The sequence below is a fragment of the Pogoniulus pusillus genome, chromosome 10, assembly GCF_015220805.1.
Source record: "Pogoniulus pusillus isolate bPogPus1 chromosome 10, bPogPus1.pri, whole genome shotgun sequence".
Taxonomy (NCBI): Eukaryota; Metazoa; Chordata; class Aves; order Piciformes; family Lybiidae; genus Pogoniulus; species Pogoniulus pusillus.
In genome coordinates, this window is record NC_087273.1 from 2,433,360 (window position 1) to 2,451,487 (window position 18,128).

Consider the following 18,128-nt stretch of genomic DNA (forward strand, 5'->3'; position numbering starts at 1 on the left):
ATGTGTGCTGATCCCTGGGCTCACACAGACTGGTATGAAGCAAGCTGACGTTCCACCAGCCTCTGCAGCAGTGGAGTTGCCTCTTTTGCTTTGCCGTGAGTTCGCTTTCAAACTCAAATTTAGGGAAGCAGAGGGATGTCAGCTTTTAACTTACTTTCCATGCAGTTCTCAGCACTATGAGATCATTAAACATCAACTCACTTGGATCTAGTGATGTATTTTGTTACATAATGAACAGTTAGATGTCCCTGGTGTCCTTGGAATTGGAGTCTAGAGGCTTCAACTTATGCTCTGGATTGGCATCACTTACTGAGTAGGCCAGTGGTGCTGGAGCTGTGGCCTCTCTTAAAGAATTTACTTAAACATTATCTCCCTTGAAGTTACTGCTGCTGTTCTGAGAGACTGGTTTTTCTCCCCACACGTGACAAAGTTACTTAGCTCCTGCTGAGCTCAAGAGTCAGGGGAAATTACTGTGGCCCCAAAGCCTGTGCTCCTAGCAGGGCAGAAGCTTGCTTCTGTAAGAGGAACACAGCTCAGTTACCCAGCCGAGCAGGAAAGAAGCCATTGCAATTGCTAAAAATCTGGCCAAAATAATCTCTTCAGAGAGATTTAGTGTGTTAGATGTGAACATCTCTATGTACAGTCAGTTGGCTCTGAATAACACATTTCTGCTCACGTTTACATGTTTTATTAGTCTGATAACTTTGTTAGTCCCTCTTAAGATTTTCTTTATGTGATCTTACTGACATCATTTTAAATGAGAAAGCAAATGTTGATCTAAAGCCACAGATACCCTGACACAAAGCTAGAAGTTCAACTAACATCTGAGCAGCAGTGAGGAAAACCTTTTGACCACTAGCACAGCCAGACCATCATCTCTTGTCCCTGGTCCCTCAAGGGTTCCTACTGGGTCCTGTACCATTTAATATTTTCATCAGTGACGCAGACAGTGGGATGCAGATGGCACCAAGCTAAGTGGTGCTGTTGATGTGCTAGAAGGATGGGATGTCATCCAGAATGACCTGGCCAAGCTGGAGAAGTGGGCCCAAGTGACACTCGTGAGGTTTGGCAAGACCAAGTGCAGGTCCTGCACCTGGGTCAGAACAAGCCTCCTTATCAAGCCAGGCTGTGGGCTGAGAAGGACTTTTACAGTACAGACTGTAGTGATAGGATGAGGGGCAGTGGTTTGAAATTAGAGGAGATTTAGACTGGATACTAGAAACAAGTGGTGGAACAATGCAACAGGTAGCCCAGGAAGGTAGATGAGGCTGGAGTTATTCAAAATAAGGCTCAACAAGGCTCTAAGTAACCTGCTCAAGTGGAGGATATCCTTGCTGACTGCAGGGACATTGGACTAGATGACCTTTGGAGGTCCTTTCCAACCCAAACCATTCTGTGACTGACATGCTTGATTCCCACCATCATCACTGCAAGATCAGTCCCCGGACGGCCTGTTGCCAGATATGCTGTGCTAGTCCTTGTTTCACAGGGGAGTGGAGCAGAGCTGGCTCATGCCTTAGCCTTGCCACATTAAATGTGGTGTAATTGAGTGCAATTGAAACAGGCTTTGGTTCTGTTTAAGGGCTCTGAGAACATTCCAAGGGTAGGTGCAGAGTTTAAGTGAATGTATCTGAAACTGCAGTTACTGCATAGTCACATTTTCCCCTAACTGTGTTTGCTCTGTCTTGAAACTGCTCACACTAGAACCTTTCCCCACATGATGAAGGGGCTAAGTTGTTTCAGTGCTTAGGTTATTCTAGTCACAAATTGACTACTCAACGTTCAAGGCTACTTGGCTTGCTCATGCAGCTGTTCTCAGTTGCGGACTGGATGCACACAATAACTGCAGCCAAGCTGCTCAGACTCACTCTTGATTTGTTTTGAAGTCTGGCCTAGGGCAGGTGCTCTCACACACAGCCTCCCACTGATGGGAGCTGTTTTCAGATGCCAGGGAGAATTTGGTAGTGGCAGTGTTGGACTGGAAGTGCATTTGATTTTAATCCTTTTTTTATCAACCTGAACCCCAAACATCCTGTTAAGAACTTTATTTCACTTGAGGTTGGGTAGTTTCTTATATGTGAATATGGGTTGCCCTCTAGTGAAGAGAAAGAAAAAGCTTGCTCAAAAAATGAGCTGCCCTGTAAGAACCACAGGTCAGTTAAGACTAAAGCCCAAGATAAATTCACAGATTCGGATTCAGAGACTGCATCGGGTTGTAAAGGGCCTTCAAAGGTCACCTTGTCCAACCCTCCTGCTGTGAGCAGGGACACCTCCAGCTAGATCAGGCTGCCCAGGGCTACATAGTGTCTCTATAAATATGTAGTATCAGCGATGGAACAGGCTGTCTGCACCTGCAACTTAAAGCTAGGCAGTGCTGTCCTGGCTTGGTAATAACTGATTTAATTCTTTTAAGTTGACAGGCATGATGTAAAATTTACTGAGATCTGAAATCTATGACTGAGTGATGGTGGATCCAGTTCAGAACCTGGGCGACTCCTTCAGCTGCAGCATAGGTGCCTGCCTGGTTCGCCCTCTCTCCTGTGCAGACTCAAGAGCCTGGTGAGTAAGCTGAGCATCGAGTGAGCACTGTGTTCTTAGGTTCCTCACTCTCACGTGCATCTGGAAATAGCAAACCTACTTCCTTTAGGATAAAGCTCAGCCTGAGACGCAACCAAGAGCCTTTGGGAGCTTGCAGTTTCATGCTAAATTAGCAGCCGATCGTGCAACAGCCTAATTCTGATTGATGGTCTCAGCCTGATACCTGCTGCACTCCTCCTGGTAAGTACATCAGAGTAATTCTTCAGACAAGGTGGAGGTGGGGAACAGAACGTGCAGGTAGTGATGGGCACTGTGTTAGTGCCAGACTTCAGCAACATATTTACTGTGTTCCTTCTCCCTGACAGTGTAGGAACAATGAGCTGTCCTGCTGCAGCTTTGCTGCTATTGCAGATGTGTACACCTGTGTCTGTGAGCAGGAGTTGTGGATTTAGCTTACCATGGAGGCTCTTTTACACAGGGGACAAGTGAGAAATTGACTTGTTTTCTTGCAGCTGGAGAAAACTAAAGGTTTGTGTGGATATGAGAACTATGCATCCTGCTTTAAATCAGATGAATGGAAGTTCCCAAAGGCTTTTTTGGCCCCCTGAAGTGGGGTTGTTCTTACCTAGGTAAAGACCAGTGTTTTGTTAGCTAGATGCTGTGGACTTTCTGCAGTTACACCACAATGAAACAGGCTCTCTTAAGACACAATTTGTCTGCCCTCCTGCAGCAGTCTGCATTAAGGAAAGATTAATTCTATCCTCCAGTGTCTGTTCCTGCTGTTAAGTAGACATATTTCCCAGCAGACCTGGGGCCTCTGTCTGGATGAATCTGATGCTTGGTGTTTTCCAGCTTATAGTTAATGTGCATGGGAGGGACTTGTTCTGGTTTCTCAGGTTTTAATGTGCTTGGGTTCTTGTTAAGGTGGCAGCTGGCTGAGAATGGTACATTCACACTATTTACACACTGAGATCAAAGGGAAATGCACACAGGCACAATGGCAAAAGAAGTCTTGACTGCCACCACGTACAGCCCTCTGCTGAAGGAAATGTCAACAGCACAGCCTTGAAATGCTGCAGAAGAGCCAACCCAGGTGCCCCAGTCTCCAGGCAAGACAACGGAGCAGGTAAAAAGCAGGGGCAGGAATATTCAGCACATTGCACTTGGCTGGTCTCACAAAGCTGCTGTTGTCCACAAAGACATGGTCCCAGCTGATGTGCCACACCACAGGCCGCTGCTGAAAATCACCAGTAGGGACTCTAGAAGCAGTTCTGTCCGTTACTGGAGGCTTGACAAGGCTGCTGGTTCTGCTCTGCACTCCACTCATAACTCTCCTTCTGCTGAAGCAGAGGAAACAGCCCTCTGCTGAGAAAAGCAAAGCACCCGGCAGTGACACTGTGGTTCATAAGGCTGATTTCTGAGGTCTTCTAACATGTCATTTCACCCAAAAGCACTCTGGAAGTGAGCTCTGGGCTGGCTCCTTCCCACAGACAACTGCCTGCTGCACTTCCAGTGCTGGTTGAACTACTGACAGGGTTAGTGTGACTTACTCATGGAATTCAAACTCGCACTCTGTGAAGGGGAGGTGGTGGTGGTTTTTTTTCCTTCTTTTAAACCTAGTTTCTCCTTAATGGTTTGTGTGGCTACAGCTGCAGATGTGCCTTATACCCACCATGGTAGGCTGCTGCTGGCTTTGAATGCACGATAGTATCTAGAGTTCATGGATCTGAGGGTGTTACTGGGGAAGGCAGACATTACTATTAGACTGGAAGCTAAGTAGTAGATTATAGCAGCTTTTAAATGAGTGATACTGACAGTTTTGTCTCAGATTGTAATGAGGACCTCAGACCTGAGGACAGCAGTGGGAGCCTCGCAAAGGTAAGGCTGTAATTGCAATCATCTGCAAGACTATTCCATGTGATCAGTAAGAATTAGAACTGTATTATGAAGCTACACTAGAAAAAAATATGTCACTGTTTAGGTGCTGCTGTTAAAGTGCTTTCAAATGTGCTGAAACAGATTCTGGTACTTGGACCAATACCAATGCTGGCATTCCTGTATTCCACACTCGCCTGATACAGGTCTTACTGCACCAAAAGACAGGCAAATACTTCTAAAAAGGTAGGTTATTTTGCTAGATGGCACTGGGGGGAACACACTTCTAAAGTAAATACTTTGCTTCATTCCTTACTTCCACTTGAAAGAAAATAGATTTGCTGTAACTAGTAGGAGGCCCTGGGGGAGACTTGAGGTTTAGTTCCTTTCTCTTTCTGCATACTGGCACTTGAAAACTGTTAGCAGAGTTAGGTAATAAATCTTTCCCTTCTGCTTCCTCTAAAGGTTTTTATTTAGCTACCTGTGAACAACTGTGGCTTGCTGTGGTTCATTTTTTGAGGGTTTAGGTCTTGTGAAAAGGGATGCTTTCAAAGGGAGGTGTAAGCAGTTAGACTGATGTCCTCTAGGGCTGTCATGACAATCCACCTGGTAGTCTTGGGTACTGGCTCTTAGCTGCTGTGCAGGCCAAGTTCTTTCAGCACTTTGAAGAGCCAAGTGGGGTTATTTCACCTATTTTCAGCTGTGCTCTGCAAATAAAAACTCGTTTAAGATACTAGTAAGAACTGCAGTGCTGTATTGGAAATCTATGTGGGTGAAGTCTAGGGATGCCTTTCTCCCTGCTGCCTTTCAACATGTGTTCTTGAAAGGGCTAAAAGCAATCCAGGATCCCTTAGTGCAAACTGAGCATTTGCTCTGTTTTTTGGTGTGGTGTTTGGTTTTTTTTAACTCAATTCCAAAACGATGTGATGTTAGATGATGGCATTGGGAAAGACAGGACTTCAGCTCGGTCGTTACACACCAGACACATGCAAAAAGGAGAGTGTAGGAAAGAGTTGTGCGTGGTGCTGTGGGACGAGTTCAGGGAGCAGCGTGGATTGCCACCTAGTCAGTGTTTGCTAGTGATGGGGACTGGTACTTAGCAACATCTGCGTAAGGGGGCTGTTGTTTTACATATTGTTACAGGCTGTTCTGACTTGTACATATGACCAATAAAAACAATTCTGCAGCATCACTGCCTTGCCTTTGCTCTGGTGCAGACAGTAAGCAGAAAAGAGTCCAGTCTGTATGTGTGGTGAGCCTTAGTTCTATAGGAACACACCTGGACGTGGCAACAGTGGATTTGCGCAGGGAAAATGAAGCTTGATAAAGGTAAGACACAGCCTCCAGACATGAGATTTTGGTGATGGTGTGTAACAAGAAAAATATATGTAAATAGTTCCATATATACATTCCAGTCTGCACCTGTGGTGAGCCTTAGTTCTATAGGAACACACCTGGACTTGGTACTAGTGGCAACAGTGTTATTTGCACAGGGAAAGTGAAGCTTGCTAAAGGTAAGACAGAGGTTCCAGACATGAGATTTTGACAGGTGATGGTGTGTAACAAGAAAATATATGTAAATAGTTCCATATATACATTCCAGTCTGCATCTGTGGTGAGCCTTATTTCTATAGGAAAACACCTGGACTTGGCACTAGTAGCAACAGTGTATATTCATGCAGCCTGGAGAAGAGGAGGCTCAGGGCAGACCTCATTGCTGTCTACAACTACCTGAAGGGAGGCTGTAGCCAGGTGAGATTGGTCTCTTCTGCCAGGCAAGCAGCAGCAGAAGAAGGGGACACAGTCTCAAGCTGTGCCAAGGGCTGTGTAGGCGGAAGTTGTTGTCAGAGAGAGTGACTGGCATGGGTTGCCCAGGGAGGTGATGGAAGCAAAGCCTGGCTGGGGCACTTAGTGCCATGGTCTGGTGGACGGGCTAGGGCTGGGTGTGAGGTTGGACTGGATGAGCTCAGAGGTCTCTTCCAACCTGGTTGCTTCTATGATTCTGTGATAATTTTGGCATTCCAGTGGCAACAGTAATGAAAAAAGTCCTGTGAAGCTTTATTAATAAATGAAGCCTATTTATTACTTCAAGTGTTAATGGTAAAAAAAATTCAGCACAGCTGTTGCATTTAAAAAAGTGAACCTACATTAAGTACTATGTTCCTAGTTCAGTAAACAGATGAACCCGATGTCTTTTAATGACATAATAGTCGAGCATTATACAGTACATCTTATGAAGACCCGTAAATTAAAGAACTACTTTTTAAATTTAGTGATTACAAAAATCCTGCATTCACAGCTTTAGCTTCTTTTTTCTTCCACGCCCATCAGGAGTGCCATCCATTTTGCGCTTCTGTGCCTGAAAGGTAAGGGTCTGGGTAAGGTCCTGTGACACAAAATGTCTTTGAGCAAGCAGTTTGCCTCGAATCAAAGCAGGTGGAGGGTGACTGACACATCTCAGCTGTTAAGGTGTCTAACTTCACGTGCTGTAATATGGCAAAGATGCACACCCTCCTGGCATGGCTGCTGGTTTGTGCTCTCAGTATGACTTTATACAAGATGTCACAAAACTTCCTAATCCACCACCCTCACCCTTCCTGATTTCTGCACAACTGCATAGCAAAGCTGTGCTTCAAAGCTGTTGATACAACAGCTCAAGGCAACAGTAAATTCAGCAATAACTCTATGCATGCAAACAGGGAAGTTATTTCCTTTACAAAAGAGACCTGTCCTCTTTGGCAGCGCTTTGAAATCAGTCAGCAGAGAGCATTCAGACAGCTGTGCTTTTTCCCAAAGCTAGCTCCAAAAACCAGCAATGGCAGACTACACAGCAATGCCTGCAATCACAGCTGTAGCCTTCTCCAAGTGGGATGAGTGGTCTACATCGCACCTGTATCTTGCACTGGTAAGCATATCACCTCTTCAGGGATAAACATTCATCAGGCCAAGCAGATCTCGGGTTTATTTTGCCAGGATAGGCCTACAGAGTGTACCAGCTCAGGCAGCAAGTTTGGCTATCTGCTCCACAGCATGCGAGCTGCCATTTGGAAACTGAACTCCTTTCCTTGATATCCACAGCCATACTGGCTCAATGGGAATTTCGAGGGGCTCCTGACACTGCCCTGGTAAAGTGGGCTGTTGTTTCTGAGTAACTTCAGCTGTCCCTGGTCTAGAGAAGTAGAAAAGCAGCCTGGATTCAAATGTGCCGCAGAAATGCCCCTCAGATCTTACCGAAGATGGTTTTGGTCCACGTTTCTTCTTCTCTGCCTTTTCCTTTTCTTCCAGTTCCATGTTTTCTCTTTCAATCAGGGTGATTAATGTATTGCATCTCCTTTGCAGCTCCTAAATTGTACAACATATTCACTTGTTACCTTAGGCAGCCATTCAGTGTGAAAAGAATTATTAGACTATTAGAAATGGCTGTAAGGAAGTGAATTTTTTGTGGGTGCCTGGGCAGAGTGAAAAAGAAATGAAACACTTTTCGATAGTTTCTGGCTGGCTTTACAGGAGTGGATCTGACCAGAGATGCTTGCTTTTTAGAACACGTTCGTATTTACTCAAACTTGTGTTGGTTTTGAAGGGTACTGTGGAGTTTTGAGTTTCTCCTCCCGTAAGACTGTTTCAGTTCATTGCATTTTCCATCCACTGCAGCTGCTGGAACATCTCTAAGCATTTAATGTACAGTACACAGGCCGCTGCTTCAGTGCTGCAGAAGGTAGTTCATTGGGCAGTGTGTAACTACCTGGGTCAGGGCACTCGTGCAAAAAGAGCAAGAGCTGGGTACATACCATGGCAGTTCTGGACTTAAGGAACCAGTCAAATCTGAACTGCGGGGAGTTGCGGATGCACTGCCGTAACTCGTCGTAGACGTTCTCTTTGTCAAAGCCCAGCTTGTGCAGCATGCAGATGAGAAAGCGATCCTCCTCCTCCGTGTAGTTCTTCCCCTTGTTGGTGCCATACGAGATCCTCAGCTGGTGGAAAGGGGCTTTGTACCTGCCGATCTAAGCGAAACACAGAGGATCACGTAAGACCGCGCGATAGTTCCGTTAGCAGGGAGCTGGGATATGTGAAAGCAATCCAGCACATGGAGATGAAAACTAGATCCTTATGATCTTTGGTGCTGAGCCACCGCAGGTAAGCAACTGCAGGACCTGGAGACTGCATTTACCAGCACCATGGAAGCTGGGCAAGTTCTAGTTTAGCTCTGTCTGTGGATTTTTGGTTAATGACAGACTGCAGACCTACTGCTGCATTTGAAAACAGTGAAAATCTGCCTGGTTTCAAGTGGCAGTGAACCTTTTGACCATACAAACCCTTAGGAACAGTCAAAATCAGAGCAAGAGTAAATTGGTACATGAGAATGCAGCTGTAGCAGACACTCTTCTTCCCCTGAACAGTTAACTGGGAAGTGGGAGTGCAGTTAATTGTCTTAATTTACTACAAATCTGTTCATTACCAAACCTTAGCTGGTGAAACAGAACAAAAGCCTCCCCTGCTTGGTAAGTCTTCCTTTTCACTTGCTTTAAGCACATACATAGAGCATTTCAAGTCACCTGTGTCCAAAAGACACAGGCTTATTCAAAAGCAGGCAGTGACTAGGAGCTGTCTGTCTTGTGACAAAGATGGTTTTCCATCGAAGTTAGCTATAAGGATAACCAGCTAGGACAGCACAGCTATGGAAGGGAAAAGCTAGAGCAAGCAGCTGCTGGGGAACGTGCAAATACCTTGCCCACTGTAATTAAACCTCCAACAGTGGCTGGACAGTCCTGCATCTCATCCTAGCAGCACAGGGAAATAAAGGAAGCAGCGAACACAGCAAAGGTACCTTTGTATCAAGTGCTTTCTTTATGCTGATTCTTCTCTGAATTCTGGCTTCTCCTCTTTCTATCTGAGCCATGATCTTCTCTATGTCTTGGAGTTCGTTGCATCTTTCCCAGAACACCGCTGAGAAAAGAAGAAGCCATTAGCCTAGAAGTTAGGGATGTTTACCTGGGAGAGTTATGTTGGACATTAAATCCTTCTTTCCAGAACTCACTGCTGTACAGCAATAGGCATGGCTTACCAGGTAAGGCACCTCTGTATCCTGACAGCATGAGGTGCAGTGTTACAAATGCTACTGGGAATGGGCTAGAGAGAGGATGTCTCAGGTTAACTAAAAGCACTTTGGTTAAACTATCTCCTTCTCAAAGCAAACACTGCTTGGAATGGAACCTGATGTAACAGCAAGACATTTTTACAGAGGGAAAGAGGAGGGCAGCTGAGTGGCCTGAGACAAGAGCAAGTATCTACAAGGTAATCAAGTGTTTAAGGAAAAGAGGGTTTTTGGTAAGCTGTCAGGTACTATCAGAAGCTTAGCCCCAGGACATTGCAACTGTACAGTAGAAAACTCTGCTGGGACATCTGTGGTAAGCAGCCAAGTGGACTTAGGTTAAGCTCCAACGGCCATTATATATTTGGTCACAAAACATTTACTGAATTCCACTCTTGATGAGGTAATAAAGGTGTAAAGATTAAAGCAAGCTACTGGTTAGTGAACACAAAGAAAAGCTTGAATGATGCAGGGGCTCAAGATGCCCAAATGTAGATCAGTAGCTCCCAAAAGTACAGCACAATGCTAACCCTGAAAGTCTTCTAGCGCCACCTGCAAACCTCTCAGGACTAAAGGGTGCCCATGTTCACAGGCAGTTGAGGCAAGGAAAGCAGCACTAGGTAGGCACCGGCAGAGCAGCTGCTTCAGCAGTTACCTGAATACTCGATGACCTCCTCCGGAGTTTTTCCTTCTACTTCTCGTGCTATGTTCTCAATGTCATCCCGGCCCCACTTCTCATTAGCTTTGATGAACTGGTTAAAATCTCTCTTATTCCAGTTAGTGAATCCCTTTAGAGCAATCAAAAGGAACATTGCACAGAAGTTCAGTATTTGTTTCCCTCCAGATTTGTTTGAGTAGATTTAACTGGCCTGTAACACTTCCATCATGCCAACAGTACTGAACCTGCCTTCCCTGCAGTCGGTGTAGTAGAAGCCCAGCTGTTATACTGCAGTGCTGCATGAATAGTACTGCTCCTCTAAATGCCTACTAGTTTCAGATGAGTCTTCAGCTCATAAATGAATCCCTCCCAACAATGTTCCCTGGAAGAGAGCATGGGGTCACTTTTTAAGTAGAAAAACCCCTCAAATGGAGCAATAGGCTCAGTGACCCATGAAGGGCCTCACAGATACCATCAGCTATCTTCCCTGGTTACATAGGTCTAAAGCTCTCTTATGAGAGAGCAGGGATTAGAAACAGTAATGCTGCAACTGTAAAATCAGCCTATTGTGGCAGCTGATATTAGCAGTAACTTTTACAGGCTCTGGTTTAGCCACAGCTAATTTGATTACACCATTGTTGTTTTCAATAGTGAACTGCTCCAGTGCTGCCCTTACTCACATGAGAGGTCCTGGCCTGTAACCACCCATCTTGCAAAATACATGCACATAATACCCAAGCAAAGCAAAGAGGCATTGACCTGTTTGCAGTTACTTAAATGTACCTGCTCTCCACTTGTATACCTGCTCAGCTTATACACCAGCCAGAGTTTAGGTGAAATGAGCGTTCACCCTGCAGGACTCACTTCCACATGGGAATGATACTCTGGCAGAAGAATTGGCCTTAAACCAGGTGGGAAGTGGCACATTTGCTCTGCAGCTGCCCTGCAAGGTCCCTCAGCTGAGGAAAGAAGTCACAGTCTAGTCAGTGCTAACCTGGGAGCAACTTTGACACTGGGCTACAGTGTCACAGCACACAGATGAGATTCAGTGGAGTCTGAGTACCCTAATGGGACGCATGTTCTTCAGAGGTCTCCAACGTGAAACCTCTTAGCCAGACTATGGCATGTGTGAATCAGTGACCGAGAAATGTCTTGCTGACAGATCAAACCTGTACCTGGGTTAGAAGCTTCTCCTTTTCTTCTAGCTCCTCATCGTTAAGAGGCTCAGCCTCATCAATCTTAAGCTGCTCTTCCTTTTGTGCTTGAGCCGCATTTGGCAAATCAGGGTTCCGAGGTACCTGTGGAGTTTGGCACTTTGTCAAATGCGAGTCGGGCTTGACACTTAATTGCTAATTGTCACTTTGCCATTAACAAAAGATTGGATTCAGCTCAACTCCACTTGATTTAAATTAGTGTGAAAGGCAGGACACGTACAGACTCTCAGTACTGCAGTGAACTGCTGCAGCGTGCGTTCTTTCATTACCTTGTACCCAATTGTCTTCCTGTAGTAGAGAATCTCTTTTTCCAGGAGTTCAAAGAGGCGGGGAGGGAAGAACTGAAAATCCTGTACATTTGGCTGCTTTGGAGGCCGCGGTGCCTGCAACACAGAGGGAGGCTGTAACTGACTCCTCCTCACACTCAGGATGGGTTTGCTTCTAAGAACTGATTTTAGTTTAAGAGCAAAACAACAACAAAAGCTTTCTACAAAAAATCTACTCTCATAACTGCCAAAACAATCCCAAAGGTCACAGCAGGCAAAAGACAACTACAACTGTGAAGAATATGAAAGTTAAAGCTTCCTGAGAAGGTCTTTTGGGAGCGGCAGGCAGGTGGGGAAAGATTCACATGTCCATCCCCGTGAATAATGTCAGGTGGTCTGTGCAGCAATAAAGAAAATCTACTGCTGCTGAAATAGAAAATGAGAAACACTTTGGTATACACAAATTTCATTCTGCTCTTCACTTTCTCCACCAAAGTTTGTCTCAAGTCCTCTGGACTCTTCTAAATTTATTTCCATAGCACGTTTTTATTGGGACTGTCAGCTGGCACTGTTTCTTTTTGAAAGGAGTCACCTTACCTTGGGTGCTTTTGGCTCACTGACTCGAAGAGCCTCTCTGAAGTAAGCATCCACAGCGTAGTTGGCTTTTCTTTCTCGTTTGGGTGGTTCAATCCACTCTGTAAATGCCATCTAGAAAAACAAATCCCACGCCCCAAACAATTATTACAGCTGAGCCTTGCCAAATATTCAGACCAGATCTAAGTTTTCTATAACTCTACAGCTACTTAATTAATAAACCTTGCCAAGTAGTTACACAGATTTAAACAGTACCTCTTAAACCACAGAAGCCTTAACTGGAAAAGGCCTCCAAGGCTGAGTTGAGCCATTAAGCCAGCACTGCCAAGTTCACCACTAAGTATTGCAATAAACCAATCAGTTCTACAGTCCAGTGCTGTCTCCAAAAAGACATGGAAATGTTACCTTCTGTTTTTCCCTGTAGTCTTCCCCTTCAAAATTATACACACTGGACTCTGTATCCATTGTGAAATTCCTGAGGGAGCTCTCGCCCATCTTGGAGAGTTTTTCATTCATCTCTGCAGTCTTGGGAAAAGAGAGCAAAGAACAGCAGCAGTTTAGAAAGGTGTTTCACGGGGCAACCTCTCATTATTTACAGCAGCAGAAAAACCCAAACATGGGTTTTCCATGACCAACATGGAAACCCTCAATGGCAAAACCTCCTCCTCTCCAGCTTACTGCCATGCCCTTATCTAGGGTTACATTGAGTCTACGAGGCAGGCTTCCATTGCTCTAAACTTTCTCTCACCTTCTTTGCACCTCTTTCCAAAATGTGATCGATATCTTCATCTGTAATCTCACTCTCCTTCGAGGCGAACACGTGTGTGGCTCCATGTCTGATCATCTGCAGCATTTCATCCTTCCCAAGTTTGTTCAGGTTTTGATCTACCAGCCTTCCTGCAGAGGAGAGCAGTGGAGGAGAGAAGTTAGGAGCTGACATGATAGAAGGAGCAATACAGGACTTTTCTGCCCCTTATATTTGCACCTGCAGCCTTTTTGCTTAGCCAAGGAAATCCCAAATGAAGAATACCCACAGAGAAAGATTAGAGAAAGCAAGCAGGGTGGAGCCATGCATCACAGCCCTTCGCTTCATTAGATACAAATGGTGTTCATCAGCTTGGCTGGGGATGGGAGGTCTTCCGCTGTAAGCTCTGATGGTGCACCTTGGTAAAATGCCCAGAGTGAACCCTACTGAATCCTTTGGTCAGAAATGAAGTTTCTGATTTCAGTCAAGCCAGTCAGGGAGGTGATGCTGCCCTCCCTTCTCCACATCCATTTTAAGAAGGCAAAGCATTTCTCTCTCCAGTTCAGAGGAGAAGCTGAGTGCTTTAAACCCCCCAGATGACATTACAGTAGGTGTGCCTATGCTCACGTGTATGTATCTATGCATACAGGAGGCCAGCAACAAGTTAGTGAGGCCTTTGCATCAGAGTTCAGCTGAAGCAAAAGCAACATTCCCACTGGCTCTCCCTAGCTGGCTTCACAACGTTTCTAAGTTGTGACCACCACACATACACACAGGCTGCCTTTGGCCACTTGCCTTGCTGGATGACGATGGAATCCAGCCGGAGTTTCATTTCTGCACGCTCCACTATTCTTTCTTCCACTGTGTTGTCTGTGATGAACCTGAACACTCGGACAGTCTTTGTTTGGCCAATCCTGTGTGCTCGATCCTAGCCAAAAATAGAACAGCAAAGCATTTAGTCCCCTGTTTCCAGCAGGCCTACAGGACGAGTGTTCAACCTGCACTAGCTTCCAACACCTTGATTTCCACAGTGGAACAGCACAGGCCACTTAGAGCTGTGCAACAGTCCAGCTACCACGACTGCCCAAGCCAGCCACTCTTACCTGCACTGCCAGTTTTGGGGTGGGCATTTCAGTGCCATTTGACAGTGATGTCCCTAAATGATGTCACTCCTACACACAGCCTGTTTGCGTGTGTTTGTTAAACCACACAGGGAAGAAGCCTGGATGCTCCTGGCCTTGTGCAACATTGAGGTATTTCAGAAACTCTCTGTCCTGACCAAAAGCTACCTTCTCAAAATCCTTCACTTGTGCCATGGATAGTTGAAGGATTAAGTACACAGCCCCACCTCTACTATGACAACTGGTACTCCCAGCATAAAACTTTAGTGGTAGCTGGAACTATCTCACTTCAGCTTCCAAACACCAGTTCCATCATTCTTCTGAACTAGCTGTTGCAGAAATACTTGAGAACCCACAGCCAAACCAGTGGTGGTTTTTAAAGAGCTCTGTTTTCTGATGTGCTCAGCAGTGTTCTTGACATGTCCCAGGGTTGGTGATGCATGTAAATCTACTTAAAAACATTAAAGATGGTTGCTAAAAGGAGCTTGCTCCTTATCGCCACCATAGAAGTGTGACTCACCTGTTCTTTCTCTCCCGAGGTCTGGTTCACCTCCAGTCCCCACAGAAGTAAAGCTTTGGTCTGGGGATTAATATGCTCGAGCTTCTTTTTAAAGAAGCCCCCAGAGCAGGCTGCTTTCATTCAGCAGTACTGAGAGTACTGCAGCACACAGCCTGCCCAGCCTACTGCAGAGCGCGCTGCGTAACCCAAACTGAGTAAGGGTTCCACAAAGCAGAAGCTATACTAGATCTGACAGTCAGGCTTACAAACACAGCTCCTGTGCTCCAGCAGCAAACAAAGCCATTTGTTTGTTGAGATACTACATTATGCCACACATTTCTAAGTAAGGTCTGTGAGAAAGAGAAGCAAACAGCACATAATTTCTGTCTGGATTCTTACCATAGCTTGAAGATCTACTTGTGGATTCCAGTCCGAGTCGTACAGAATGACAACGTCAGCAGTGGCCAAATTGATGCCGAGACCTCCTGCCCGTGTACTCAACATGAAGACAAACTTTGAGCTCCCAGGTTCGTTATATGCATTAATAGATGCCTAAATAAAACAAGGAAAGGCAGGCAGCAGTTGAAGCAGTTGTGTCCTGAGCACTGTTCTCTCTTAAATAAAGTACTTTAACTGTCCCCTACCTGTCTCTCATCGTGTGGGGTCTGTCCGTCCAGCCTGCAGTACTCGTAATTCCGCCACATGCAGTAATCTTCCAAGATATCCAGCACTCTTGTCATCTGACTGAAGATTAAGACTCTTGAGCCTGTTTGGGTAAAAAGCCTCATTGGTCTCCACCAAAACTGAAGAGTTATCAAACTCCACAAGTCTGCATTAGCAGAAAGGGAAGGAGGGCAGTTCCGTGTAGTTCATACAGGGCAGGGCTGCAGTCACTGCTATTGCAGCAGCTGTGTGGGGCTCAAAGGCTTTTAAGATAAGAACAGATGTGGCTGGAGTGTGCTAACCCAAATTCAAAGCTGCTCAGATACTAATTTGGCAGGCTCCTGAGCTTGCCACGGGACTTGCCTTGGTGTTTATTAGTCTAGCTAGTGGCTGCCTTTTGGCTTCTGTTTGCTGTTGTACTCCTTATCAAAATGTTCCCAGACACAACCAAATAACATAACACAAATACAAAAATATCAAGGAGTAGGAGGAATAAAATTTCAAAGTGCTTGGTTCTGCTGCAGAGCAGAAAAGAAGGCAGAGCAGAAAAAGCACAGTCTTACAATGACATGTTATCACCACAGCTGCTTGCATGATACCTGACTAGGACACACAGGTTACTTTTGTAGTAGCTAGGGCTGAGGCTTAGACTTGGTTTCATCTTCTGACATGTCTCTGCAGGCACAAAATTTCCTCCACTCCTTTATCCAAGTTACTTAAGTGAGCATAGTCAGTAAAACATGAGTTAAAAATGTCTTTCAGAGTCAAACCTTCTGTGGCTGACTTTAGAGTCAACTCTTCCAAAGCTTTGTCCCTGCTATCAAATACCTTCAAAATAAGTGAGTGTTTCTCCATGGCCACATGCCTTAAAGGAGTCACTGGAAAGCAGGTGCTGCTCAGAACCACACTCAGCAAGAAAGACCAACATGTCACAAGGGATTTGACTGACTCTGAATGGTACTTCCCTGGCACATCAGAGGAGTGGCTAAAATCCCACGATTTGCTTTCAAACAGCTAATAAGGCTAGGAAAGAAAGCCTAGAGCTCTGTCTAGATGATGTTTTTGTGGTCTCAGTTTAGCTGTGATGATAAAGGTGTGGGGGGGAACCAGAACAGTTCACCATCACAAACAGCTATGATGTGCTATTAAGCCAATCACTTCACAAGTTGCTTTTTAAGACACTGTGCTGGACAAGCTGGTATCATGCTAGAAAACAGCAACAACCTTGTCTGAAGCCTGCTGGCTTTTGCTGAGGCCACAGGGCACTGTTAAGCAGCACTGACTTGGCTTTTCCTGTTCAACCAAAGCACGCTCAAACAACAGCGGCGAGGTGCTTACCTTGTTCTTTCAATTTAGGCAGTAGTTTGTCCAGCACTACCATTTTGCCACTGTTGGTGACCAAATGCATATCTGTTGTGTAAGGTGGCCCAGGCTCTGCTCCATCAAAGAGATAGGGGTGGTTGCAGCACTTGCGCAGCTGCATGAGGATATTCAGCAGCCTCATTTTGTCCAGCTTCCCAGCTGAATTCAGTATGTCTATGTCCTTCATCAAGATCCGGGTATACCTGTGTCAAACAAACAACTTTGGTGACTAAGGCACAGCTGCAGCGGTGAGTAGAGTCAAACGCTCAACTCCCCCTTCATTTCATCAGGTAACTCTCCCTGGTGTGCACAGTTTTGTCACCACAGGGTGTCACAAGGAAATACATTCGATTTGGGAGGCCAGCAGAGGGATTTAAATCAAGTCCCACACGAGGGTCAAGTGACAAGCAGCACATCCCTTCTGAGCCTTAGCCACAGCACAGTCAGTTACCATTCTCGCTGCATTTTGCTGAGACCCACATAGATTTTAACTTCCTTCTTGGGGGGCAAGCTCTTCTCTACATCTGCTTTAATGCGACGCAGGAGGAAGGGCCGCAGCACCTGAAAGAGATGGGAGCCCGAAACACTGAGCAGCTCCACGGAGACTCTCTAGCATGCACACTCACACACCAGAGCAGCTGAAAACACAATCCCTCTGCACAGGCTTCTAGACATGGGAGTCATACAGCTGCTTTCTCTGGAAAACTCAAGGATTAGGCCAGAATCATCTCTCAGGTAGTTCTATCCCCCTTGACTAAATTTTGGGTTTGCTGACTGAAGTATTTCACCTCTTCATGGCCTTCAGTTTTGATCTAAGCATTTCAGAATCCTGAAAGCCAGAACTATCAGCTCTTCTGCCCCTCCCAAAACAAACTACATTTCAAGACACAGGTCACCTGAGCTTCACAACCCTCTTCTGAGAGCCCACCATAGTTTCTGGAATAAGCTCTCTTACCCTAACTCTGTGTCACAGGCAGCACTGGATGAACTCCCTAGAACCTAGCTTGGCTACACGTAGCACTTGCAAAAGCAGACAGACTTACCATATGCAGACGCTCCACCAACTTCTGATCCCCTAGGCAGTTGTTTGTATCAAACCATGAGTCAAAGTCCTGTAGAAACAGAACCAGTGTAGGTAAGAGGTGTCCCTTCAAGGAGCAGTAATAGATACAACTCAAAGCATTCTGTTGTACAGGCAGTTAGAAGAACAAATTACTCTCTTTAGCCTGTTTTTATGGAAAGCTTCAGGATGTGCAGTGTCTTCAGAAAAAAAGGAGGAAGGAAAAAACCCATAAAATCAATAGATGAGTCCCTTTCTGTTGGAAAAGATCCATCCATATGAGCCCACTGGACAAACTCCATCTGGAAGAGGCAATACTACTGCAGCCTTGGAGGAAAAATTACAGCAACAAGTACAATTCTGGTGTAATGCACCACAAGGTTTCCCTTTCTACACAACTCATCAAAACACTTTGCTTCACGTTGGGAAGTCTGTTGCTTGATC

The 18,128-nt window shown here is 45.5% G+C and overlaps 1 protein-coding gene and 1 long non-coding RNA gene across 3 annotated transcripts in view; one reads left to right on the forward strand and one right to left on the reverse strand.

Annotated features, from left to right (window-relative positions):
* Window positions 1-15,094, forward strand: LOC135178563 (uncharacterized). The gene is made up of 5 exons (XR_010303619.1): window positions 1-95; window positions 2,414-2,559; window positions 2,648-2,778; window positions 3,463-3,664; window positions 15,004-15,094. It is a non-coding gene; the product is annotated as an uncharacterized LOC135178563 (long non-coding RNA).
* SMARCA5 (SWI/SNF related, matrix associated, actin dependent regulator of chromatin, subfamily a, member 5) overlaps window positions 6,465-18,128 on the reverse strand; it is a 24,418-nt gene continuing 12,754 nt past the window's right edge. For both annotated transcript variants that reach the window (XM_064149492.1, XM_064149493.1), the window contains exons 9-24: window positions 17,668-17,736; window positions 17,076-17,185; window positions 16,601-16,827; window positions 15,244-15,365; window positions 14,999-15,151; window positions 13,775-13,907; window positions 12,983-13,131; window positions 12,640-12,759; window positions 12,238-12,348; window positions 11,644-11,757; window positions 11,336-11,458; window positions 10,158-10,290; window positions 9,239-9,357; window positions 8,202-8,414; window positions 7,645-7,755; window positions 6,465-6,772 (exon numbers count right to left, since the gene is read on the reverse strand). In XM_064149492.1, coding sequence (XP_064005562.1) covers window positions 6,707-6,772; window positions 7,645-7,755; window positions 8,202-8,414; window positions 9,239-9,357; window positions 10,158-10,290; window positions 11,336-11,458; window positions 11,644-11,757; window positions 12,238-12,348; window positions 12,640-12,759; window positions 12,983-13,131; window positions 13,775-13,907; window positions 14,999-15,151; window positions 15,244-15,365; window positions 16,601-16,827; window positions 17,076-17,185; window positions 17,668-17,736 — 2,073 coding nt within the window. In that variant the 3' untranslated portion in view covers window positions 6,465-6,706. The remainder of the gene's footprint in view (window positions 6,773-7,644; window positions 7,756-8,201; window positions 8,415-9,238; window positions 9,358-10,157; window positions 10,291-11,335; window positions 11,459-11,643; window positions 11,758-12,237; window positions 12,349-12,639; window positions 12,760-12,982; window positions 13,132-13,774; window positions 13,908-14,998; window positions 15,152-15,243; window positions 15,366-16,600; window positions 16,828-17,075; window positions 17,186-17,667; window positions 17,737-18,128) is intronic.